We start from the raw sequence: 10690 nt of genomic DNA, 5'->3' as shown, positions 1-10690 counted from the left end.
TACTTTGAGGTCCGTTGGGAAATAGCAGTTCCTAAACCAATGTATAGAAGCCGGCATAGTCCCACGATTTGAGTTTTGTAAAGCTTTACCATTTTATTGTTGCATTTATAGTACCGCATTTGTAGATAAACCTCCACTTGAAAAAATTGGCTTTTGGGGTTTAGCGCGTAACTCGACGTGGTTCAACAGGTTGCTGGAATCAATTTATAGCCATAGGGTCGAAAGCGTTCTGATGACAGAGAAATTTCATGTTCAGTGCACGGGCATAAGCCAAACGGATTCTCCTCGCCCGTGAACAGTCCAAAATAATTCCGGACCACGGACTGTATTGGCGGTACATTGAAGGACGGAAGTTTTCCGACACAGCTCACTCACGACAGCACCTGTGGGTCTGACGGTTTGGAAAAGAATTGGAATGCGTTTCTGCAGACGGGGAACTTGTGATTCCCCATCCTCTACCCAGATTAGTCGAAGTATCTAAGTGGGTCGCAGACAAGGATGAGTGTTGAGGGTACTGTTGCGGAGAGCTCAATACATCTGGAAGAATTTCGCCGAGCATATCGGTATTGTTCCCGTGCTGCCTGACGCAAATTTCGCCACATGGCATGACAGCTGCTTGCAGTAAAAGGTACAAGTGGAAAGGTAAGTTTCAATGATAATCATGCAATACTTGTGCATACATAAACACACAAACCAAATCAACCTTGCAACCTTACACCGTTTCTAATTTTGTTAGCTTGATTGCGCCATACTTTGTCACCAGCGTTAGACCAATACCACCACGCGTGTTTCATTTTAAGTGCATATCGATGGCCTCGGATAAGCTTGATCTAGCGTGGTACTGGAGTGTTCCTGGCTGTTTCCCAATTTATGCTGTTTTTGCGGGGTGTACATTGACTCAATGAACTCCTCCAGTTGCTGGTGTCAGGGGCTGCTTCCTATTTTTTATCTGAAATTGCATTTAACGACCAAATAAACAAAGGTGTTTGTCGGACCCACAGGAGTGGCATATGCCTCAACAAATGAAAAACGTTCGAATTAAACCATTATCGCGCACTGTCTTCTGAAACAATGAGGGACAGAATTCATCGCCACATCAGTCCATCCACCTCAGGATAAGAAGCCCCGAGTTTCTAACAAAGGCGGGCTATGTTTGCACATGACCCAGTCGTCATTGAAGCCAGGGCAGTCCATCTAGCTGTTGCGGTTGCGGTAACCTATTCGCCGCTTTGAAGATCCAAGTAATTCATCCACATCCACTACCCTGCGCTCTATTAGTCACCTTCCAGATAGTGAGAAGTGTTCTGTTATTCTCACATAACGGTGACATTTGTCAAACCTAGGGCATATTGTGCCTCATATGCCTCCGCATATCATGCGATTGTTCCAATCAGAACCGAAATAAAATGGAGATGTCGATAAACAAAAATCAGACATCACTGCTGTCACTTAGGGTTTAAATCACCAAAACTGAACTTGCTGCTCAAATTGATGTGAAGCGGAATTATCAGCGACAATCCACCGGGAGACGGTTATCCTTTTCAACGCATTAGTTATTCGTTTTCCCCGTAGGATAGGCCGGTGGCCGAATCAAAACCCCTCTCACCGCTTGGACGCAGTGCTCAGTAGCATGATGGCCACATTCGTGACAGACATATGTCGGCTTAACATTGACAAGATGCATTCTTAATGGAGCATCATCAGGTGTCCTGCAGGTTAATTAGTTTTAGTAAGCCTGGTTCAAATGCCTCCTCTACTGCGATAGTTATATCGCTGCCTCAAAAATGCAAGTCCAAATCTCTTAGTACACAAACCTAAATCTGGCAGTTCGCCACTCTAATAGGAAATTTGGAAACCTACAAGATTAGTCTATGACCGGCTTAGTGTAACGTATTAATATGATAGCTGCTATTTGTGCACCTCGCGTGGTTACTACTTTACCTTCCCCATCCTGCCAGTTTACAAGCCATTCTTGTCAAACTTTTGTTTTATTTGGTTATTGGAATGCAGATATATCCGCCGTCGACTGTAAGCCAGTTGAGGTTCATGTTGTACAATTTGTATTCCATGGGATTGCGGTTGACATTTTGAGACCTATGGGGTTGCAAACGTGAAACACATCTGTTCGTACCACCTACGAAGTAGCCCTTGGTATTTTTCTGAGTAGCGGTTCGAAAAATAAAATGGTACTAAAACAGATCAACTTGACTTACTGTATTTATTCTGGCAACATTCTGTGGTATCACACAACACTAGATCAACTAGATTTTGTTCATTTAATTTAAGTTTAGCTGGACTGTCGACGTCTAATTGATAAAATACGTTCAAAACTCTTCATGTGATAAACCATATTTCCACAGTTGCCACAAAATTTAAGAACCACTTACTAACACAGCTTCCTCCTTTTTTATTGTCTCTACAATACACTTAAAATACAAAAATATTTGAACATTTTGTTACGATGAAATGGTTCAGTGTTGACATTTAGGTCGTTTGTGACAAGTTAACTTTCGAAATGCCATTGCGGCCCAAAAAGTTCGAAACATTGCATCTGAGTGTATGCTCCATCAAACGCAATGCGTTGTGTTAACATGAGTGTTTACTTCACATACATATGCTTTTGTTTGATACAACGCCAGACCTGTCGAACCCCTGGGTTGGTCTTGGCGTTTGTTACAAAACAACGGTCATCCTGTTGTTTCAGGTGGAGGACATCAAGTACTGGTCATCGTATAAATTGACCGCTTCGATGCATTTTGATATCACATTTGAAATATAAAGTTCACGTGTTTAGCGGAATATGATCAGTGCACCGGCATTTAAACTATATCAAGTGTCTTTTAACGGTCCATTTGGTCTAATTCAAACCAAAACATTAGAATGTTGAGCCTTTTCTGTAACTACTACTAATGCTTTCCTTACACAGAGTGGGCAGTTGCTGTTTCTTTGAGTTTAACCTGCGTCTTCCCATCCCTTGGGGGGATATAATATAACATTTTTGGTGGAAATCGATAAAACCGATGCATCAGATAAAATGCTGTGGCACATTCCTCGACCGCCACTAAAGAATCGCATAATTCTTGGCCCGAATTCATTTTGCTTCCAGCGATTCATGTTTGAGAACATCCAGCGCTTTGCACCAAATTGGCTCACGTAACACGAATTAAAATGCCTTAAATTATCACTTTGATATGCAGCAAACGATGGTTTATCTACCGCTTTAGGTTTCCTTCACTGAAATGACACGTTTGTTTATCTCAACGACCATAACAAATTAAAGTAATTAAGACGAGAGAAGTCTTACCCACGCAATCGTTCACAGCGTACACTCGGCAGTTATCTAAAGAGCAAGCATTTGTGATACACTTTGCGTCTAATCAAACTAATTGATCGTCTATTGTGAATGCATTATCAGGGGGTTAGGTCAATGAGGTAGGTTTTGACACATTGTACAATAGGAATGGAAAATTCCACCTGCCCACACGAAAAGGTCTACGGACACCTGAGTTGCTCTTGAATCTTGAGACTGGAAGGGACACTTCATTCCATCTCAAGTGAATTCAGAAATCATATCACAATCTTATGCGACGGGGCTAAAGCTTGTCTGACGTACCTTCCTCACACATTGGTTTGAGCTTCGTATGCACAGTTATTTACCAACAGTGGATGAATAGTAGACATAGGAAATTGTTTTAATGCACAAAAAACACTGTTATGTATTTTGGAGGGCATTATTAGTATGTCTATGGAGAACAATACCATCACAACTATCAGCAAATTCAATCTCCAACTCATTCAATGGATGGTTAATTTTGGAACAAACTATGTGATGAATTGACACCGCGATCGTCTTCCCCATTGACAAGCGGAATAAGGGGCAACCGATCGCTCTATTCAATGCATGCCTCCAACAAAGCAAATGAAAGGGTTTATATTAAATAATCGTGGTTTCTCCGCCGACTGCTGTTCCAACACTCCACCGCCGCTTTTAGTAAACCCTGGTTCGGTGTGTCCTACAAGTATACGCATCCATGGCCAGCACCTCGAGCGACTTTCTTTGTCGTAGGATGCATCGGGCGTTTCTGACTTCACCTGACGGACCAAACACTTGAGACAAACATTCAGAAATCTGTAATTTCAAGTGGACCAAAGTGGCGCCGAGAATACGCTAAATTACACACTCAACATCATCTTAGTTATTAGCTCCAAACCGGTCAGAGTGACCAGATGCCCGATTACGGGATAACAGTTCATGTAGTTCACACCGTCCTTCGTTTTCCACACATCCACTCATGCCCTCTTCAACAAAGGATTTGATTAACCGACACGTTGAACGAAATCCCGTTTACACGCATCCATGAAGACGGTGCTAAAATTTGAACCAGAATACTCAAAGAGAGCCGACTGTTCGACTAACGATCCAGGGCGGGTGGCCAGGAACCAGGCCAGGAGGAAAAGCAAAATAGAACCCGTTGTGTTTGAATGCAAAACTCATTCACCCCAACCGTATGAAAACAGCAAGGGAGACCCTGTTTACTGGTTGCGAGGTCACCGGTCATTCAGGATACAGGGCAGCAAACCGGTAAGTGCCATCGCCCGAACTAAAAAATCAACCTCGATCGAAAGTCACTTCCGGCTGAAAGCAGGTTTATTGCGCACCACTACTCCGTCTTGATATATACTTCCAACCCGAAGATTACCCTTGAATATCTCCATTTTATTAAAATTTGTTCAGTTCATTTTGATGGACATGCACTTAGATTTCAAATATTGGCACTCGTTATGTCTCATGAATGCGTGTACTTTCCTTGCCATTGTGGTAGTGTCACAAGTTGAAGGTGAGACAGTCTCCACGTTTTTACACCAAGGAATGTTTCTTCCTTCGCAGAAATCTTGGTCTTGTTTCTTATCCAATGTAGCGGGAACGTTGCTAAGTGACCCGGTATATTTCGGTCCAACCGGTATAAGTCCTGCGCAAATGGTTGCACCAAGATGCGGTGAAATTCGATGATGCAGAATGTATTTAACACAAACACCGATGTCGGCTTTTACAGCTACAGTTCTTGGACGAGCCTTGATAGCACAACTGAACATTCATAGTTAGAAATGATATTTGTGGTTCACCCAATTTTTTATGAATCCTCATAGTCGCTAGCGCATTCTCAGCGCGCAGATTTGCTCAGGTGACGCAGTTCAACGAGCCTCCCTTGTTGCCGCAAGATCTCGTAAGCAATGAATGAATAATGAATCATTTATTGAAAGTGATAAACCATTTGGGACACCTGTGTTGGAATTTGGCTCCTTCGTTGGTTAGATGAAAAGCTGACTTGTCTTCCAATCACACAGCCACGAGCAATTCGCATGATGTCATATTATTGCTCCTGCCTTTTAACTTAATAGGAATACGATGGAGAAATATTTTGGGATCATATACGCTAACCACTGAAATCAAAGTCAGTATGGCACAATATTCCCAAAACATCCTAGTGAGAATACGATAGGCCAGTCTCTTTCAGTCCACGGTGGCTTGTGTCAATTTAGGGGACTTTAGCAAGGCGCAGTAACAAGTGCATGTATGTCTACTTACAGAAAAATGAATTTTTTTTCGAAATAAATAAACAAAAAAATAACCATCCGCAATACTGCATTCAGGCCAACCAGCTAAGGACGACAAGAGCTGTAAAATGTATCCATGGCATTTATGAATGGATGTATGAAAATTTTCTTACTCTATTAGACACGTTTCAACGGTAATGAAACGTCCTAACGTTATAATATCAATGGTGTAGCTGATGAATCTGGAGCCTAGATGAAATAGCTCATATTTGATCTGCGTAACTGGAAAGCGTCCGCCTCATCAGAGATCGGAACAAACGTGGACTAGACCAAACTCCCCATCAAACCAATAGGCTTCTTTGAGAAAACCCCAGGGTTCCAAGTAGGCAAATCTGTCTTCGCGTTCTTACAGGAAATCACTAATAGCCAGTACCAGCTTTGGTGTTCCCCACTATATATGAAAGTGATGTGGAACCTTCATGCATTTCGGGCTGAATTCGCTGGATTGAGGTGAGACAAACTCCGACACCTCATACAGTAGGTCTTATTCAGACTGATTGAACAGTGTGTGCTCATGATTAAGTTACTTGCCGGAATCATACTGCAAGGAATTTTGCGGTGTTGTGTGACACTTTGGGTATGTTATATGACTGGAGTCGCTGACCCATAAGAAACTAGGTTCAGGAATTCCTGGTACGTTCAAGTTATTATTATCATACGAAATAAACCCATGAGTGTTTTTTTAGATTTATGTGAGTCGGAAATTCAGGCTGCATAACTTTATTTTGGTACCTCAGATTACCCTGCCATTCACCTATCTGAAGCTTTAGAATGAAGAATGGATAAAAGCTGATAGAATATTCCTCCAATCTACCACATGGAACATATTTACCGTGTACATCGGTAAAATCTCCCTTTAGCGATTACCCTCTAATTAAAAAAAATCACCTTGTCTAATAATTCGCTTTGACTCTCTGAATTCAGACGTTGAGAACCACTTTGTTTGCTTTCAGTGAAGTTATTTCTGCAGCCTTCGTGTGTATACTAATTTGTTGCAGGCATGCATGCCCTATGTTACTCTTAATCTTGTGTGGAACAAATCGGGAAAGCCATAAAAAGCCGCTGGTTAATTTCACAATGTACGTGCTAAAACTTCAGATACCCATTCAACACATTAGTTGACTTACAGACAGGAACATACTCTGCAAGGAGGGAATCCAACTGCCGAACTGCAAAAGAAGAAGGGCAAATGGTAGACCGGATATGAGGCGAACATACACAAAACACACAGAGGAACATGACTGCACAAAGTGTATTCGGCACGTTTCACGCGGACCCCGTAACCTTCCCAAGAGAGTGGAAACAAAGGTGATTAGGTTTGGGTTGCGTATATTGTACCAGCAAACGATCAAATACGTTCGGTTCAGTGTAAACGGTAGGCAAACTAAGAGCAAGCTCACGGTTGGGTTTGGCGACGGAAAACTTGTCCAAGTTTGAGAGCGCGAATACCAAAAATAGGGTGTCCATTTAAGTGGGAGATCCTCGAAATATTAGCGGATTTTGTTTCCACCTCCAGTTCTCGTCCGATCCAACAGCGTCTTTGCGAGACGAATAATTAACGGTCCCGGTGACCTGCTAATAAGCCAGTTATTCTTTTTCAGAAGACATAACCCATCGCATCTACGCGAATGCGGGTGCTTTTTGATTTTACAAAGTAATTAATTAGGAGCTTGACTGGAAGCAGAAAACCAATTGAAATGCAGTAATCAGCGTTTTACCTGAACCGTGTCGGATGCAACACAGGCTAATCGATTGATGCTAGGACACAGAACAAGGAATGTTTTGCCAAAAGTATTTTAAATGCAATGAAAGCTAAAGATGCGTTTAAAATAGGAAAACACTAGTTTTTGGGAACATACAGATTGTAGTTCAGTGCTAAATATGCATGCTGCATCTGCTGAAATGTGCTGGAATACGTTCATTTTGTTCAATCTTACACAGAGTGCCAGTTGATAAAACCCGTTTTCATTTTGCTTACACCTATCTCGTATTAATAGGACACAATGCCCGAATTCTTTGCCCAAATTTGATAGACACGCAAAAATTCTGATCAGATACGTATGCACCACTTGTGTTCATCCGACGGCTTGGCCGAACTCAAAAAACTGAAAACATCTCTAACGAATTGAACGACCTTATTCCAACGTGCAGGATGTCAAGATAACGCAAGGAATACAATAAACGTTGAACCACAAAATGGTTGGCCTGAGGCGATCGCTTTGTGTGAAGGACCACCAAGTGACGACACACATTTGCAAATTAAGTTACTGATGACAGTCAATTCAACCGCTCCGCTGTCCAACGGCTGTGCTGAGCATCTATCAATAACAAATTATCTTAAGCCTATTCGGCGGCCTGTACAAGTGAGGTCCGAATGACATACAGACATTTCCTTCGAATGCCATGAAGGTCTTTGTTCTTGTAATGCGGTCCGCCAGCCTTCAACGCTCAAAGCTTTGCATATATTTGACATCAGAGAATATACGCGATTTCCAGACCATAATGCGGAAGTCGAGATATTTCGGCGCAAGACGCGATTTCCAGCGTGGAACCTCAGAATTACGAGAAAAGGGCGACTCACCACGAAGTGCTAATCAGCTCACCATTTTACATACCTACACAGACTTGTTTTCCAGTTGCATTACACTGTCCTGCAGCAGAATAAGTGAGCCAGTCAAAGCTTTGCATATATTTGACATCAGAGAATATACGCGATTTCCAGACCATAATGCGGAAGTCGAGATGCTTCGCTGCAATACGCGATTTTCAGCGTGGAACCTCAGAATTACGGGAAAAGGAGGACTCACCACGAAGTGCTAACCAGGTTAATGTTGATTGATTATCAAAGAGGAACTGCCGCGGAACTAAATTTAGTGTGTATCCTCTTGTCGGCGATCAAATGATATTTCCAAATGGAGGTTTACTGTCCAAACTTTCGGTGACCTTGGGTAGCTCACGTCCAGAACGAAATAATGCAACTCGCAAGAAAGTTAGTCAATAAGCTCTAAAGCTGAAACACTGAGTGGCAGACTGAAAAGACAGCTTCTAAATTGGTGGTTAATCTGTTGGCTAGGTAGATTCGCATTTAGATCTACATGGTCATAAATTATACTGTTATTACCAACTGATATATGCTTCCTTGCTCCTGCGAAGTTGGTCACGCCACTCCTGCGGAAGGGTGCCCGAACTGACCAAAACTTTCAGTAGTGGAGCACGCTTGGGTAGCTCACGTCCAGAACGAAATAATAAAACTCGCAAGAAATTTAGTCAGTAAGCTCTAAAGCTCAAACACTGAGTGGCAGTCTGAAAAGACAGCTTCTAAATTGGATATGTGGTTAATCTGTTGGATAGGTTGATCCGCGTTTAGATCTACAGGGTCATAAGTTATACTGTTATTACCGACTAATATGTGCTTCCTTGCTCCTCCGAAGTTGGTCACGCCACTCCTGCGGAAGGTTGCCCGAACTGACCAAAACTTTCAGTAGTGGAACACGCCCAGGAAAGCTTGCATTTCTTTTCCAACTCGCACATTTCCAACTCCCACGTCAATCAATAAGATGCACAAATCTCATGAAAAATTTGGTTGAGATTCTCCTACATTGAATTTAGTGGTTTTTTCCTGACGTTCTGTAAAACAGGGTTGGTCATAAGGTTGCTGAAAATCCATCGACAGCCCACCACCGGTTTCGCTCCTTTTGGAGTTTATCAAGTAGGCACAGTCCCCGGGTTTCCGTCAACCTTATGTTCTACTCGAAACCAAATTGCACGAAATTATATTGTCTGTAATCCTTTGTCACATTTATTTACCATTTTTTCTGAAAGTAAACTACATTGGGCACATTGCACCTATTTTATAATGACATTTGTCTTATTGTGCACATCAGAAGAAAAATGGTACCAAGACACACGTTATCGGCGCGACTTGCTGACTTTTTGCTGAATCAGTAGATTTACGTTCCGCTGAACTGTTTTCTGACTGCTGAATCAGTAGGATTAGAACCCTGTGTTTGTCTGAACTGTTGAACGTCACATTAACTCTCTGTGACTTTTCCTAGATGCGAATAACTTTTCTAACTTAGAATATACCACTGACACGTGAATTATCAGTGAAAAATTTCTACAAGTGAATATTTCTTTCACAGCCTGTTACTGCATTGTAACCGGTTTAGTGAACTATTGGATCTACGCATTCTTGAGTCCTTATCGATCGCTCATTCTTTTCCTATTGTGATTTCGTTACTTTGCTTGCTAAGGAGGCCCTGAGTCCACTGCAAAATTAGCGAATATATACTCATTTGCAAATTAATTTGGTTTTTCGAGAGACTCACCTGGAACCTAGACCTCTCGTTTGTGATGCTTCCAGGCAACTGAATGTGCTGAACCAGGTCGCTTCATGTTTCAGTCGCTAAGATATTCGAGTTATCGTGATACATGTATATATTTGTAATGTACGACGCATAAGGTTGCTGAAACCCCGTCGGCAGCCATCCAAAGCAATCATGGCTACCCACCAGCATTTCTAAAGAATTTCTAGGAACATAACATGGCTTTCCATGCAAATGAAACCATGTTAAATGAAGTTAGTTTATGTACAAAAATTACCACGACTGTGTATTTATTGACCAAAGAGTGCCATTCTGTCGATGTTCGACGCCGTAGATAACATAAATGTGGGCGCACCATGTCGTTCCTTCGGAGAATAAATCAAATTCATACGCACGTGTCCAACGTCAGAGGGAGTTCGATGATTGGTTGTTGGTCTGTTCGCCGAGCTTGCCAGTTGGGTTGCAATCGAGGTGACATCGTCAGTGCAGGGTTGAGTGCACCGTTGATGCCACCTCGATTGGTGATGAAACGTTTGCAACCCAACTGCCAAGCTCAGCGAACAGACCAACAACCAAGCAGCGTACCCGAGCTACTTACATTCCAAAGGGATGCGGATGATCGCATTTGAACAACATTCGGTGGTTATCATTCGAAATCTTGGCAACAAGCAAATACCATTCTGGCGTATCACCTCGATAACCTCCTTGGTCACGGCGGCCAACACGTGTAAGAAAATAGCAAAATATGC

The 10690-nt window shown here is 42.3% G+C and overlaps 1 protein-coding gene across 1 annotated transcript in view; it reads right to left on the bottom strand.

Moving 5' to 3' along the window:
- T265_11796 (hypothetical protein) overlaps positions 1–10690 on the bottom strand; it is a gene marked incomplete at both ends in the record, with an annotated part of 102574 nt that overhangs the window by 69384 nt on the left and 22500 nt on the right. The window contains one exon of the mRNA XM_009178558.1: positions 6744–6785. Coding sequence (XP_009176822.1) covers positions 6744–6785 — 42 coding nt within the window. The remainder of the gene's footprint in view (positions 1–6743; positions 6786–10690) is intronic.

Source organism: Opisthorchis viverrini (assembly GCF_000715545.1).
Source record: "Opisthorchis viverrini unplaced genomic scaffold opera_v5_585, whole genome shotgun sequence".
In the NCBI taxonomy this organism is placed as follows: domain Eukaryota; kingdom Metazoa; phylum Platyhelminthes; class Trematoda; order Opisthorchiida; family Opisthorchiidae; genus Opisthorchis; species Opisthorchis viverrini.
This window is presented reverse-complemented; position numbering and strand designations above follow the sequence as displayed.